General features: G+C 38.1%; 1 protein-coding gene across 2 annotated transcripts in view; it reads left to right on the top strand.

Moving 5' to 3' along the window:
- Positions 1-7,703: 7,703 nt before the first annotated feature.
- The window catches only part of LOC122865842 (LIM homeobox transcription factor 1-beta-like), a 67,796-nt gene continuing 58,408 nt past the window's right edge, over positions 7,704-17,091 (top strand). For both annotated transcript variants that reach the window (XM_044174756.1, XM_044174754.1), the window contains exons 1-2: positions 7,704-8,113; positions 8,955-9,141. In XM_044174756.1, the coding sequence (XP_044030691.1) occupies positions 7,984-8,113; positions 8,955-9,141 (317 nt within the window). In that variant the 5' untranslated portion in view covers positions 7,704-7,983. The remainder of the gene's footprint in view (positions 8,114-8,954; positions 9,142-17,091) is intronic.

Raw genomic sequence — 17,091 nt, 5'->3', positions numbered from 1 at the left:
TGAAAGGGAGACTGCAGCTGTTAAGCAGCAATGCTGTGGATGAAGCAAGGAGGAAAGAGAGAGAACAATGACCACTGACCCCTTTTATTGACCTGGTGTGCCAGTGGTCCCAACAAAATTCAAAATCTTTAGTCATGCCTGAATTTATTCTAGGTGCACAAAATTTACTTTACATGTTATGAAATGATTTAATGATCAATTGATCCAACGATCAACAGAAACTGAATTGCCAACAACTTTGATACGTGATTAATCGTTTAACTCAATCAAAAATACCAAACATTCACAGCTTCTTCTCTAATGTGAGGATTTGCTGCTTCTCTATTTAATATCATCATCAATGTAATGTCTTTGAGTTTTGGAATAAGAAAACAAGACATTTAAGTTGGTATTTTTCACTCTTTTCTTTTCATTTTAGCGACAGATTAAATGTGTCTCTGATTAGAAGGCTGAAACTAACAATTATTTTCACCATAAATTACTGTATCATGAAGGTATTATGATGAACTGTTAATATGTTGCCAAAATTGACTGGCATCTTTTCCGATATGGGACATGGACAGAGGAGAGAGCATGTTTAGAGGGACAGGACAGATTTTCTATTAAGGCCAGCAAGTCCACTGCTCTTGTATCTCTGCAACACACTATGTTGAGCAAGTCCCCATCCCCCCACCTTCCACTGCCACTGGAAGGTTCCACATGATCCCAAGTGGTGGATGGTGTAAAACACCATTCTTAACAAAGTCTCATATGGAGCGTTAGAACAAACACATGGCATTAATTTACCACCTACTACATTCCCCAACTTGAATCACAGCTATAAAACTCCAAAATAAATATAGGCCACTGTACAGTCCTCTATACTGCCAGATGGCTGGTTTGAGTAGCTCAGAAACAGCAGATCTCCTGGTATTTTCACCACAACAGTCTATAGACTTAGACATTGAAAATGGTGCAAAAAAACAAAAAACATCCAGTGAGTGGCAGTTCTGTGGGCGAAAATACCTTAAGAGGTCAGAAGAGAATGGACAGCAGGAAGGTCACAGTAAGTCAAATAACCAAATGTTGCAACCAGACAAAGTAATGCTGTAGCAGTAAAACCCTAAGTGTACAGAATTTAGCAATGGTGCATTCTTTGGTAATATCACTGTTATTAATGATGGTGGTGGTTTGCTGCAAATTATTCTAAAATGTCAAGTTTTCTCCTGTTTCATCAGAGAGCAATACATATCACAGTGCTTAACATGTCATCTCTGTAAAGTCCCTAAGCTGTCCCTCTGCAACAGTTACTTGTTGGCTTTATTAGTCTATCATCAAGAAAAGTATATTTTAGTGTACTCTCTCTTTCTCTCTCTCTCTCTCTCTCTCTCTCTCTCTCTCTCTCTCTCTCTCACACACACACACATTATCTCTCAGCCCTCCCTACAGTTGTACAGTCTACCTTCTCCCACAGCACTCGGATGAGTGTGAATGAGATGGATTGTCATTATGTGTAATTAACATGTCAGCAATTACTGTATGAATGCCTATATTAGGCTGATGAGTCTACTTAGTTGACGATTAATGGAGCACTGACTTGTTTTCATCATAAATGCACAGGCAGACTGGCCTGAGGGCAGCACAGGCAGGCTGGGAAGTGATGAAAGCTGGTACAGAGGAGCTGCAGCTCATCTAAATTACTAGAGTCCGGTTTGCACTAGAAGCAGCAGTTATTTAGATGCTCATTATTTCATCATCATGAGATCAAAAATGGATTGTTGTAAAATGCATTAACAACTATTCTGATCACAGGTTTTATTTTGACCACTTCACTCCTTCATAAGGGACATTTCTAATCTTACTAAATAACAAAAATGCCTGTTGTGGACCCCTCTGTTCAAATCAATCTTTCACTGTTCTTGCATGTTTTCGAGCACGATATTGTTTAAATACCGTATACCTTACTGTATCTCATTTCATTAAGGTATGGGCTATTGTTTCTTGACAATAGCTTGTTGTTGCATGTTAAGCAATTTTATAGTGTTTTAAGTGCTTTTACTTCAGTGGATAATCTGCACCTTACTGAAATAGTAACTAAATTTATAATGTTTCCTTCATGTAATCCTTGCCAATCCCTTTAATTCATTCAAACTATGAAAAAGAACAAAAATCTCTGGTTTCCTCTCTTTCTAAAGAACTTAGACAATGGGGGTCAACAGCCCAGTTTCCTGGTATTTATGTTCATATTGGACAATTCTACAGCACAGTTTTCACATCCAGTGGCAACATTCAGTGTCAGTGCGCAAAGGTGTCCTTTGTGGCAAATTGGAAAATAATGGTGTGGTTGGCAGATGAGTGTGTAGTGCATCTGACTTTCGTGCAGGAGAGCAGTTTGTGTCTTGTCACAGACCTGCAATTATGTTTACTTCTTTTTCAACAGTAGACATATTTCTCTAATCTTTACCATAACATAGTTCTCATGCACAGACATTGTAGAAAGTAAGAATTTTAAAATATCAGCCTTTTAAAACATGTTTTGTATTGAACGTAATTCAGGGTTTGAAATATCAACGTTCTGTCTGGTGACTTAGTTCACTGATTGGGGTGTCAGAAAATACGTATATGGACTGTTTTGGATGGTTAGTACAAAATATTGTATTTTGTCGAGAGTGAAGGCACAGCACTGCGTATATAAAGCTCCATAAAAATCTGAGAAGTGTAGCTTGAGATCTTTTTTATTTGTTTTCATTTTTTGTCAAATGTATTTTTCCATTTAGTTTGGAGGAATCTCTATTTGTCCATTGTGCTGCAGAGATTCCCCTCAAAAATAAGAACATACTGCATGTCCAAGTTTCCTTAAAGCAGGGAAAAGAAATGCTTGAGGGGAAAAAAACAAAACTAATGATTGGAAAAGAAGCCATGGTTTGTCAAGAAGACCCACAGAAGAGTCCAACAATGACTGAGTTGGTGCAGTATGAATTATGCTAAACTGATTATAGTTTAATGGACTACACAGACCACCAGCACAGATCTCACAACATGTGACTTGTGTTCATTTAACAAAGAGCATTCACATTTTACACATTTAAACCTGACTCATAGTGTTGACCTCTATAGCAGTCTGTTGCACATAACTACCAGACTTTGTGTTGGTACCAGCACAACTACTTTAAGACTGCTGCCTAATTTTCCACAACCTTTCCAACTGCTCAGATACATCACACAGACACAAAATGTGTTTACAAGGAGGCCAGCTGCTACTGATTTCCTAAGAAACAGTTTTACAGCTGTCTTTGACAAAAGATGCTTGTTAAAATCATATAAATGATGGAAGTCAATGTGTGGGGCACATGTCATCAAAGAGTCTTCACTTTGCTTTCACACTCTTATCCTTGTGTCTACATGTGTCGCAATACATTTACAGGCAGTGAGTGGCATTTGATGGTTAAGAAGATCAAACTTCCTCTTTTCTTAGCATCTGTTTCATACAACAGCTGCTAACAAATTAGCAGAATGAGCGTTAATTAGGCTTCACTCAAACTAGCATGGCACCATGTGCTAAACGAGTATTGGGCTTAAATTCATACATTTGAATGGGTGAGGAGAGCCTGAAAAAAGAGCCTTTATGTCACATTTTACCTTAATCTTCATTTGAAAAGTGTTAAGACATACAATTTACAATACTTACACATAGCCAATTATAAAAGAATACAGGTGTTAATTGTCATTGCCCTTTAGCTTAACTTGAGTATTTCTTAGTCTTATACATAGATATATTAGATATGATGTACTGTATTTAATTCCAGTTTGAAATCATTTTGTTGTATTTAACTTCAGTTTAGCTCACCCATTTCTCTCATCCTTTTACCAGCTCTGCATTCTGACCTACAGTGTTCTTCTTTTGGTGAGCTTCAGCTTTCAAGGTTCAAGGTTAATTTATTTATCATTATACAACACAAGGTTGTACAATGAAATGCAAGCTGTAGTCCCTTCATGCAACATCCCAATATGAATTCTCATCATTGTTTGTAATAGATGATGGTAGTGTCATCCGCAAACTTTACAACAGAGTTGTCTCCATGTCGTGAATTGCTGTTGTGGGTGTAGAGCAAGAACAGGAGGGGGCTGAGCACATAGCCCTGGGGGGCTCCAGTTTTGAGCACTAGCGTGGAGGAGGTGTGAACCAATCCGAACTGTCTGGGGTCTGTTTGAGAGGAAGTCCAATATCCAGTTGCAGAGTGTAGTACACAAGCCCAGAGTGCTAAGTTTGCCAATCAGTTTCATGGGGGAGATTGTATTGAATGGTGAGCTGAAATCAACAAACAGCATTCTGATGTAGGTGTTGTTATTTTCAAGATGTGTGAGGGCCGAGTGGAGGGCAGAGGAGATGGCATCCTCTGTGGATCTATTGGTTCTGAAAGCAAACTGGTTGAGGGTCCAGGCTGGCTGGGATGTTCTTTATGTGCTGGAAAACCAGTTTCTCAAAGCACCTCATCAGAATGGAGGTGAGTGCAGTGTCTAGTCATTTAGACTAGACACTGCACTCACACTCTTCTGTGACAGTGATATGTTAAAAATGGCAGTAATGACATCAACTAGCTGGTTGGCACATGTTCTTAGTACATGGCCAGGGATGTTATCAGGCCCAGCAGCTTTACTCACATTCACTCTCAGCAGGATTCAGGAAGGGGCAGCTGTGGCTTAGTGGTAGAGCGGGTCGTCCACCAAACAGACGGAATGATTTTATTTTGTTTGTGATCGCCACATCATCAACACACATTGATACATGCTGATGTATGATGTCACTGTTGATTACTCAAGGTTGATGTGGTTCTCCTGGGTTGCGGAATCTCTGAACATCTGCCAGTCTGTGCACTCAAAACAGTCCTGTAGAGCTGCTGTAGCTTCATCTGCACTTTAACTGTTCTTTCTGATGGTTTGACCCTTTTAATCAGCCGGGAGTAAGTAGCAAGGTAAAGCAGGGAAATATGGTCTAAAAGGGGGGCAGGGGAGGGCTTTGTACTGTAGCTGCCAGAAATGTTTGTATAAACATGGTCCAGGGTATTACTTCCCCTGGTGGGGGTGAGGACAAGCAGAGGTCTGTTTGTTATACCGTATCATCATTATCAACCGGTAAACCCACTTGGTACTTCACACTTATTTTATTTTATACTTATACCCACCTGGTACTTAATTTATTTTCTGACCTGTATTATAGTGTATTGTATTATATTTTTTTGCTAGTACTTTCCTGTGTGCGCTGACGAGCTGCTGTAACAAAGAGTTTCCCTTCGGGGATCAATAAAGTATTTCTGATTCTGATTCTGATTGATTAAAATCACTGGCTACAATAAAAATACCATCTTGTTGTTTTGTCATGTGACTGCTGATGACCTGATGGGGGAATGTAATGTAATGTCTGTTTTAACCACACGGCGTCAGGATTGGCCACAGTATGGAAGTAGACTTACATCCTTCCCTTACTGAGAGAATCTGCCTTAAAAAATAGGAAAATAGGAGAATTGGTTTGATTTTATATTTGCACATACACATATGAATGCCTTGTTCAAAATAACCGAATCTGATGAAAAGGATTTTAATAACTAATTCTTCAAATGGAAAATATTAATATGGTGTACATCCTTACTGGAATTCTCAATAACAGCTATCTGCTTTAAAAATTATGTAACTGTAGATATTTTTCAGCATACATTAAATAATTAATGGCATGCTTTATTTTGAAATCAACATGCTAATTAACATGTTATAACATCCTTCCTGTCATGCCTTAAATTACTTTTTACAGGTTTCCATGATGTAATGGGCTAATATTACTAACATCAATACTTATTACATTATTAATTTTTGTCTATGTAAGGTATAGGTTTAAACCTGAAGCTATAAACAGCACTGCATGGATCATCACCTGACAAAACAACTCATGAATGAAAACGACACATTTTTTTAAATAACTGTTTTCTCACAAGAATTAGCAGAATTTCTAAATCGCTGCTTACAAGGTTAGTGATGTTATTCCGTGTTTGTTTCATGATTTTAATTCCTACAGTCTATTTTCAAATGAAAAAAACAACACATTTGAACTAAAAATGCACAACTTCAGAGGTCTTCATTTTTTCCTTTTTGAAATCTACTTCAATTTGTCTTTTGAAATCTATTTTATTTAAATATTTGACAATTCCTTTAGAAACTTTATTGAGCCAGACACATAGGTTTGGATAGACGCTCGTGAATATCTCATTGTTATCTAAACTGAAACAATATTCTTTTTCTTTATTTAGAATTTAGCGTTTTCTTCCATAGACTAAATCATAATGATTTCCTGTGTGTTGGAGAGGCGGTAGGTTTTAATCAGATCAGCCCATTTATATACTCAATAACCTTCCTATTTTTAGAATATTGACTAGAGGACAGTTCTATAGTAGAATGTGTCACTTCAGATTAGTCCTCGCCCCTCGTCAATTGAACCTGACCCGCGCGCATCTTTTAATTTTTAACTCCCCGTTAATAAAAGCCTCCTCCCCCTCCTCATATATTATAATGATTTCTATCTGCGAGCTAACTGTGAATGCAGCACGAACAAAAGAGCTGACAGCTAATGAATATTGCTTTTTATTGCTTTTCACACAGCTGATTTCGGGCCTGCAGTGGATATTGAAACGTGAATGTGAATCTGTATTGTGAAAACAGAGTGGAACAAATGTAAGTTGCCTTTAACTGTGCGGGTCATTATGCAAATTCTAAATCAGGCTGCACGTGCACATATTTATTCTTCCACATGTGAGCTCATGTAGTTCAAGCCCACGCCACCTTATTTTAAATTCCAGACATCAGTAAAATGCAGAACAGGACACGGATAAGCCCATGGAATATGTGGAATGGCGCGACCATTGAATATTGCGTCCTGAATATTTCATCACATAGGTTACCTTCAATAAAATGTTTTCACAAGCAGATACAGAATATAGGCTACCTTTATATTATTATACACACACTATGGGCAAGGCCGTAGCCAGAATGTTCGAAAGTCATGAGTCCCAGTAGCCACAGCACACTCCTTACCCCCGTTCAGAAGAATCTGACTGGGCACTAAAAAAACTATTTTTTCTATTAAACTATTTTGAAGTTACATATTTTAAAACTCAGTTAAATGTTAAATTCAAATTTCGGTCAATTTTAATTCTATATTCTATTAGAATTTTGATAAGATTCTATATCTTATTAAAATTCTATTTTTAAGTCGAAATCAGTTGTACCCAACCAGGGGGTCAGGACCCTCATTTCACATCTTTTCAATGTGCTAAAAGTAGCCAAACTGAAACATATTGAGTCTAAAAATACTGGAATCAGCCTGTAAAATACCAATCGTGTGTAGGTTTTTAATTGTAAAGTCGCCCCATGTTGCTAAAACCCCCCAAATGCCCAGACAATTCACAGAAGGCATGACCTCAGCGTCATCCAAAGATCCTGCGAATGGACCATGTTTTAAGGGGCAGTAATAGGGTGAAAGCAGGATTTTGAAAAAAATGTGTCATGGAATTGGATGTTACCTGTTTTAAATGTCTTTCCATGATATTGAAGTGTATGTGGATATTTGATTTCAAACAGTACAGCATTCAGTATGTGGCCTCTCGTGGAGGCGGATCCATCCAGACTCGGGGCACCAACACTGTTGTGAGGAAAGTGCTCGACGGAGGGCAGGGGGAGGGTTTCTGTCTCCGCTGTTAACCCTCTTTGAGAGAGGCTCCAGCTCAGGATGGCACACATAGTTCAAGACTGCTGGAGCCTTTTTATTCCACACCTCTGGATTTACACCAGCTGATGGGTTTCTCTTCTGCGAATCTTTCTTGGAGACGGAAAACTTGGGAAGGTTTCAACTCTGCGGATTTTACAAACTCATTTTGTGTCGTTTGGTTTTTGCCGCTGCTCTAGGCTGTAGGGATTTCAGAGGTGAGAAAGACCACATAGACCGGGATCTCACGGTTTATGGAACTTGCAACAAGTCTGAATCGTGCGGAGAGGCATCATCGCCCTGCTGCGTGTTTAAATATGCTGAACGACATTAAAATAGAAGACCGTCTGCGGACCGATGCGAGCTCTCTGGATGTTCTGATCGGTGAGTTCAAGTTGTTTTCTTTTCTCTTGTGCGGGCAGTGCGTGCTAGACTCCATCAGTCCGGTTTGTGCTCAGTCTGAACAGAAGTGGGAAAATACAGCAGGCCTACAATTAAACAAGAGAACACGAAATGAAATGGTAATAGAAGCGTTTTTCAGATATGATATATGGCAAGCATAAATTAATTCGTTCACCAAAAAAAAAAATACAATAAAAAAAATAAAAACTTGTGTTGCTTTTATTTGTTCAGGTTTGGAGATCTGTCTCTAACATTTCTGCCTCAACCCCAAACCAAAGGAGGGGAAGTTAATTTGGTGTGCTTACAGCATTAAAAAAAACATTTTAAAATTCAGTAGCAACTTGTTTTCCCCATGTTACTCTGGATAATCCACAGTGTGGACAGTTTTCACTGGTGCTGTCCTGCTCCCCAGCCCTTGTCTCAGAAATAGATATCTCAGAACACGACAAATAAAACAGAAGCTATCTGCATGGCTAGATGCCACTTTGGCAACTGAGAATTGTTTGTCTTATAATTTGACCTCGTACTAGCTATATAATGCAAATCCCAGATCATAACACACAACGCACGTGCACATAAGGCCAATGATAAATTCCGTCAATCAAGTCATTGCTTCACTGTTTCCTCAGGATTTTTTCTACACGGTCTGAAGGTTTTTAGTGGTAAGTTGTATAATATACAGGGCTGGCACTGCGGTCTTCTGAGTTACAGTCGTGCTACCGAGCCTTTTGTTCACCTCCCTTCTCCTCTCTGCTTTTCTATTTAGGCTGCAACAGTTCACGAGGCAGTACGTTTGCTGATTATTTCCCCTCCTCTCTTTCAGGCGGTGACTCTCCCCAGCAGGCCGTGTGCGAGGGCTGCACGCGGATCATCTTAGACCGCTTCCTGATGCGGGTCAATAACGCGTCCTGGCACGAGGAGTGCCTGCAGTGCGCCGCGTGCCAGCAGCCGCTCACCGCCACCTGCTACTTCAGAGACACAAAACTCTACTGCAAGGCGGACTACAAGCAGTAAGACGCTGTTTTTCTTCATTAGGCCAGGCCTACACCAAGTGTTCCGGCTCAGGGGAACTGTGTTTGGCGTTGGTGGTGGAAGGGCATTTTTAGTAGCTTATTCTATTAAAAAAACGAAACTCGCCGTGTTTAAGCTGTTATGTTTGAGCCGTAAACTAAAGGCGATCTTTGTTCAAATTGATTCAATAAGCATACATGTTGTGTTTCGAGCTGAGCAGCATTTTCTCTGCCGTGTCTTTCCCCCCTATACCTCGCAAAACACGTTTAGAATCCTTCAGACTTTTTTCGACAGCAATTAGACATTTGAAACAAGAGACAGACTTGATGTGCAAAGAAAATCACAATTAAATGACTAAAATTAGGATTTTAGGATTAAAACCCACACTAGATGAATCGACAAAGTTGGCATTAGTTATTGTATTTTGTTGTTTACGCTGCCAGTGTAATGGTCACAATACATTAATCCGTTTAATGACTCCAGGAAAATAAAGGCAGTCATTGCTGTTCTCTGCAGATATAATTTCTCTTCTCTTTGACCCTAGACTAGCTGATTTTTTACATGTAAATATATACAATTTGATGAGAGATATTGAAAGTGATTTCATTTTGTTATTTGTGAAATATGAGAAAATAGCCCCAACAGGTTCCTGAAATCTAACGATCTAATCGTCTACTTTAGCAATTAAGAGGTTCCATTAATAATAACGCAGAGCAGCATGCACGGATGCTGATTGCATGATTTTTGGATGACTTTATTATCACATGAAAACTCATTGACTATAATGTGTAGGCTTAGTTGGGAGTGAATGGGGGCATTAAAACATATGCATTATTATGGTATATTACTAATAAACTGTAGCCTACATGTCATAAGAATGATGACGTGTGCAGTTGGTCAGTGTGCAGTAATGAATGAACTTTGATTGTTGTGTCTGTCTGTAAGTGTTGTGTTATAATAGCCTACAATAATAAATAATAGCCCGCTGACTGGGCTTCCATAGACTTGAATGCACTTTAAAATGCATAAACTGTACATCATAACCTAATAATTCAAAGAGTATAACAGTTAATGGTAAGAAAAGTCATAGCAACCGACAACAAAGAATTGTGCATGATTTGAAATGTGAAGAGTTTTGGTAGCAAGCTGAGGAGATGTGTATCAAAAGGGTCTTCAACACACTACACACTACAGCATGTAAATATCCAAATATATGCACATTTTATGAAAACGCAGGTAACTGCATACAATTGTGCGCTTATCAATATGCGCAGTATATGTGGCATAAATGGTTTGTGAGTTGCAGGTGAGCAAAAAAAAGCACAGAAGAAGAAGAATAAGATGTGAGCAAGACAACAGGAGTGTATCCCACTAACTACAAATCTTTTAAGATAGCAGCTTGATTTATTTGATGTGTTTGACGTTATTATGGTTTAACAGTACTGTGTGATATGAGCAGTGTTGTTGGAGGGGGTACCGTGCAGCTGGGTGGTCTTGCCTGTTGTATTGAGGTTTTTTCCAAACAGTCTGGGCATCGTGGGCCGTCTGACTGTCAGATCATCTCTCTGCTGAGTTTCTCTGTGAGCCTGTCTGCTTTTCTTAAAGAGCCTTTGTCCAGTCCTGGAGCTTTAAACACTCACTGCCATGTGTCACTGCAGCATGCTGGAGGTCTGGTGACCTACAATGGGCAACATGCATCTCCAACATTACATTGCAGAGACATCTCTATGAGGGGCCCTTAGGGACATTATTCAGAATTACCATACATATACATGTAATTTTCCTCTCACATACACATATGAAACCAAACTCATTCACACACTATACTGAAAACCACACACACACACGCTCTCTCGAGTATCGCTCGCTTTCACACATACTAGTAAAGTGTGCTAATATACACAGTTCAAATACTCTCATATAGTATTGTGAAAACCTTTTACATAAACTGTTGAAAAGCTTTCACACACACAACCTCACACACATAAAAGTGAAATGCTTTTAGATACACAACTGAAAAGCTCTCATAAAAACTAGTGAAACCATACATAGACTACTAAAAAGCCTTCACAAATACTAGTAAAATGTGCTCATATACACAACTGAAATGGTCTCATATAATATTGTGAAATAAAACACTTCAGTAGTGAATACGAGCATTACAATTAAAAAGGAAGGTCTTCCTTTCATCTGACGGAAACAGTGCATGTGCTCTTGCTGAATTTGAAGTACTTCTGAATAATGTCCCTAAAGGCCCCTCATACATCCCTGCCTAAACTTTCAGCAAAAAAGTTCCACAGCACAGGCCATGTGCAGATTGACCACATCACCTGTGAAAGAGATTTTGAAACCATTTCCTAATGAGGATCCTTATTTGTTGATGTTTCAGTTTTTTTTTAAAATTCCATCTGAAAATGTTTAATTGTTACATATGAGTTGTTAAAGATTTAAATTAAAGGTGTAACAGGTTTAAGATTTAACCCTGGGACCCACATAAGACATAAAATCAAGAAATGCAAAAATGAAAGTGAAATAAAATAAAATACAATTTAACAATCAAACTAGGAGAACAAATGCACTAAAAAGTTCAGGTTCCCTGCTTGTCAAGGCCTAGTCTCATCTGGTTTTTAGTCTGGACCTGGTAACTACTTACAAAGACCTACCAGAGGATCTCAGGCTGCACTCAGGCTCATATGTGGTTAGCAGTTCAGAAATAAAGTCAGGAGCAAATCCCATATGAAACGTACAGGCAACCTATGACGTCACTCTGAACCAGCTGGAGTTTGGCTAGATTGCATTGACTTTGAAATGAATATTATGAGTCCCTAAAATCTAAATGGGATGAAATAAAAGCATGGATGACAGTTTCCAGCTGCTTTGCAGATAAAAAATATGTATTTACTGAAATGTTGAGGGATGTGCAGGAAGAAAGATTGGTCTACTGAATTCAAATGTCAATCACAATTAAGCTCATCATCAAAATAACACCAAGAATTCACCAAGGGCATAGTAGTGATGTGAAATAGACATTTTCATTGTAGGCCAAACCCCAATGTACCAACGTAAAGGTCTATATTTCTCAAAGACATAGGTGTGTTTTAACTTAATGCTTTAATTGTTAAAATGCCTCTTATTAAAAGACACAGTGTACGGTTTAAGGAAGGAATAACTGGGAGGATCATTAGTTACTCTCCAGTATGGGACATGTGCCACTGCTGTATGGAAATATTCAGGTTTTTTCTGGATATAAATATTTAGATATTAATATATTTGATAACAGTATACTGGATATTTTACATTTTAAAATCATGAAGGAGAAATCCAACAAAAAAAAGCTCTTTTTTTCTGTGCCATGACTTCTATTTTGTGTTCACATCATCCATCTCTCTGTTACCTAATTTTTCCGGTCTGCCTTGATCAAAGCAAAATGCCCCAAATCCTGCAAATGTATTATTTCACCCTCTTGTAAATTTAAAATGAAAAGATTCCATGAGTGAAAAAACACTTCATAATTTGAATCAAGCAAAAATATATTCATATGCATTATTAAATATATTTATTATTATATTATTCTATTATTTTTATTATTATTCTGTGATCCTGATGTGGCTGTGTTCAGCTTTGATCGTGCATTACCACCCCTGACTGCCTAGCCAAATCTCTTTCACTGTATTTGGAGAATCTCTGGACAGGGCACACAGACTGAGCTGGTGAAGTAAAAGCAGGGAGGATAATATTAATAAGGATCATTTAAACAGTGCCTGTAATAGTATATTGATATGAGAAAAATAGCGATTTGTGAGCTATAACGGGAAATGTTAGGAATATTTAAAATCGTTAGTGTGATATTAGAAATTAGACATGGCATAGTTTATAATGAATTTCTCATCATTATTATGTCTTATGCAGTAGGAAATTAACTTGTTAAATAAAGCACTTTATGAATGAAATATAATAAACGAGCCAATCTGAAGGTGTGCGAGAGATGTGTACTGACAACACTGTTGTCTGACAACAACCGCTTGCTCTGCCACCAATAACAGAAGTACAGCTCAGCTTGATTCTAACTGTAAATCTCATTCCTAAACTTAGTGAGAAGAACAATGGTTAACGTTGAAACTCAGGTCATAAAGAGTCAAAAAAAAAATCCTAATCTTTATTCTTTTAAGATGAAATTTGATGTTTTCATCCTGCTGACTTTTATAGTGTACAAACTCTAGTTGGATAAATTTATAGTATTTAGTCAGATTCTGTCAGTCAGCTTGAGCTCTGGCTTACTCCATGTTCCAGTGAAAGCTGAAAAGTAAAAAAAATAGAGAGGTGTAACACTCAGTTACAAAGTGTGAAGGTTTGAATTTTGATCTTGGTAAAAACCTCCCTGGCCTGTGACTACAGTCCGCATGTATTTTTTTCCTTCAGTTTTCATGTTCATGTTCATTTTTTGGTTGATATTATTAAAGTACACTGTAAAGATGTGTGTACAATTTAAAATGCCTTCTCAGTTAAATTTATTTGTAATGAAACCCCAACACACATACACACACACACACACACACACACACACACACACACACACACACACACACACATCACACTTATCACTATCCCTGCTGAGTCTACTGAACTTGATATGCTTTAGGTTCTGGTTACACACCAGAAGCCTTCACTCAAACACAAACAGTAAATTCATTATGAAATAAACACCATCTGTAGTAAAGAAACCTCGCTGTGGAAATCAGAAAATGCTTTGAACTATGATAAACATGTGTTTTGTCTTTTAGTATGGAGGACTTGTTGACACCTCAGCCTGCTTCCTATACACTAAAAATACTGCCCCAGCATGGGTCATGGTTTAATATTGCACTGATGCAATACTGGGTTAACTTTACCCAGTAACTATGGGTTGTTTTGACCCAATGTCTATGTTATTTTTATATTACTGTTGGGTTACTGGTCGAAACAACCCCTTGTCGTGGGTGGTTTTCTGCCCATTGGTACTGGGTAAAGCTAACCCATTATTGCATCAGTGCTATATTATATTGACAATCATTCATTGTCATTCACGTTCATTATCTGTTACAGATGCTTCACAGGGAGAGTTTTAAGTTGACAAATAAAATATCTGCTTACAACTACATTATAATGTGCTCTAAACCATTTATTAATTGTCTATATATTGCTTATAAATGCTAATTAGATAAAATAAATAGTTAAAATAAAGTTTCACCTGCATACTTTTAAATGCTTCATCCCTGTGTGTGTGCGCTACAGTCTTTGTTGTGCTGTTGCCCTTTTGGACACTGACTACTGGGGCATTGTCTTATTAAATGTTGTTTTTAATCAAGTGCAGCTCAGGAGCAGCTACAGAGATAGTGATGGGAGGATTTCTCACAGTCTGCTGCTTCTGTGTTTTATACTGTAGCTTAAATTGTTCTTCTCATCTTTCTTAGGGAGAAAAAAATGTAAGAGCAATAAAAAAGCCAAGGGTTTTCAGTCCTCATAGACTCAGTCTTAGAGTAGGTTAACTCCACTTTGTAGCTTGTAGGGTTATGGAGATGTTTTTACAACCTGGAAAGAACCCCCACACACACACACAAATTTCACCAGTAGTCTAAATACTGTAAAAGGATTTACAAACACAGTTACATTTACTCCCTATAACGCATATGGACATATATTAAAAGGTGACTTCAGATCTAATTTATTTTACATATTTGCAAGTTCCATTGAACTTCTCAATAAAACTGTCTCATGTACGTTTTCAGTACTTCGTTTCATAAAAATCAGACCTGTTTTTGGATCTGTAGTTTGCTTACCTGTATTCAGCTGAATAGCTGATGAATTCACACTGGGGCTTCTTCCTCATCGTCTGATGTGAGGAGATGGTGCCAACATGGTGCCAAGATTCTTTGTCTCACCTTTTATAAGCAGACACCAAATTCTGTGGAGAGTGTGTGTGGGCTGTGATATATAAAACACACCTGAGGAAAGACACAAATCCCAAACAGCTCATTATGCGGTAGAAGGCATAATAAGAAATTTTGTTGATCAATCTTGTTAGATTGGCACAATATATTTGTTAGTATTTTAATTGAAGGTGATATCAGTATCTTATTTTTGTCAGTGGTTGTTATGTTAGTTAGATTATGTGTGAGGATGAATAAGAGAGATGCCAAAACTGGTGCTAAAAACTGCTAAATCATGTCTGGTCAGTCGCAATCTTCCACAGAAACTGACTTTGTTTTTGTTGGGAGGTTTTGTCTTTGTTGTCTCTTGAAATTTTTTGGCTCCTTGACCCTCTGTGTAAGCCCTCCATTATTCATTTTTAAACAAGGAGGTATGTGGGATATGTCATTGTAAAACTGAACAGGTTTATTTTATTAGAAACCAGAGGACCTGGTGTGTTCAGCATAAATCAAAGCAGAGACCCCTGCAGGTGAGGATCCAGGAGTAAATCCCGGACCCAAACACAGTGGGGGGCGGGGGACAAAGTAAGCCCAAAGAAACAACACAGGAACCAGCAGGAGCTCCTTAAAGCCCTGTTCTGTTTGGATACCACAGCTGATCAACGGCCGAGCTCAGCACTAGAAAAACAAGCCTTCATGAAACCTTTGCAGATTGGGTTTCATTGCTTCTCCAGACTCTTGCCCCAGCCGCAGCAGGTTGTCCTCCTCCCACAGTCTCCAACATCATCCAACTACAATGATTTATACCATTGGTCCTCTGACCCCACCTTGACTTCAAACAGAGGCAACATGAAAAGTCGGCGGACATGGCATAAAGGGAGCTGTGGAGGGAGAGTTTTCACCTCACAGAGTGTCAGGATACAGCTACTGTTTGAGGAAAACCTTTGCTTTTCAGGACTCGTTTTCAAATGCATGCAAATACATTTTAGGCTAGTCACTATATTTTGAATGTATTGTGTGCGGAAAACCTATGATTATCCTAGTTTCTATGGAAATAATGGATGAGTTGAGTAAATGAAAAAGTGATATATAGTTGTTTGGACTAAAGAAAAGCCCTGTAGGGTAGGATCATACATATTTATTGGGTGTTAAGTTAAGTGTAAAGATACTGGGGGTGTAACTCAAAGCTACAATCTGTATCTGTAAAACAAAACAAAAAAAAACCATACAAAATATTTGTAAAATTAGACCATAAACCAAAAAACTAGAAAGGGTTTTTTAAAAAGTCATTGTGAAGAAACATTTTGCCAGAAAAGTGAGAAAATAATCATCTTTAGCTTTTTCTAACTATAAAGATAAAGATATGGGTGATGTCTAGGTGAGAATAGTGACTATGTTGGACACTGCTCAGAAGACATTTCATTGCTACTGCACAAATTTGATAACATTCTCCCTATACATACATTCACCTTCCTGTTGTTTTATTACACAAGGTTAGGTGTTAGAGTCATTTAGGACGTGATCTGTGTTTTCTTCTTCTACCACTGACCTCAGAACGGCTTGGCATTCCTCTATCACACTGGGACAAAAGTTGAGAAAGCCACAGATTATGAACGGGCTGCAGACAGTCTCTGATGAATGCTTGTTACTCTGGGAGGAGGATGATGAATCTCCATCTGAACATTCATGCCACCCCATCAATCCTGGGATAATACCACAGCATAGCTGTTTGAACTAATCTCAGGTCCAACAAAACACTGCTAAGTAAAAAATACCGATATATTTACATGACATCAAAAAATGTCACTACATTGTTGTTTTTTTGCACTGTAGTCTGAACATGGCAGTAGGCGTGAATGATCAGGTGTAACTTCAGTGGATTTCTTTTTTTAGTTAAAAAGTTTTTCTGAGATTTAGAGAGCGATGGCTTGTGGTCAGTGGTAATATCTACTTTTGAGCATTGTATGGTTTATATGGTAATAATACAATGACTCTAGAAAACTGTACATCCTTTTTAAAGTGTGCAGCATGTTAAACCAAGTT

The sequence above is a fragment of the Siniperca chuatsi genome, linkage group LG18 (genome assembly GCF_020085105.1).
Source record: "Siniperca chuatsi isolate FFG_IHB_CAS linkage group LG18, ASM2008510v1, whole genome shotgun sequence".
NCBI lineage: Eukaryota > Metazoa > Chordata > Actinopteri > Centrarchiformes > Sinipercidae > Siniperca > Siniperca chuatsi.
Note: the sequence above shows the minus strand (reverse complement) of the source record. Positions and strands in the feature narration are given on the sequence as shown.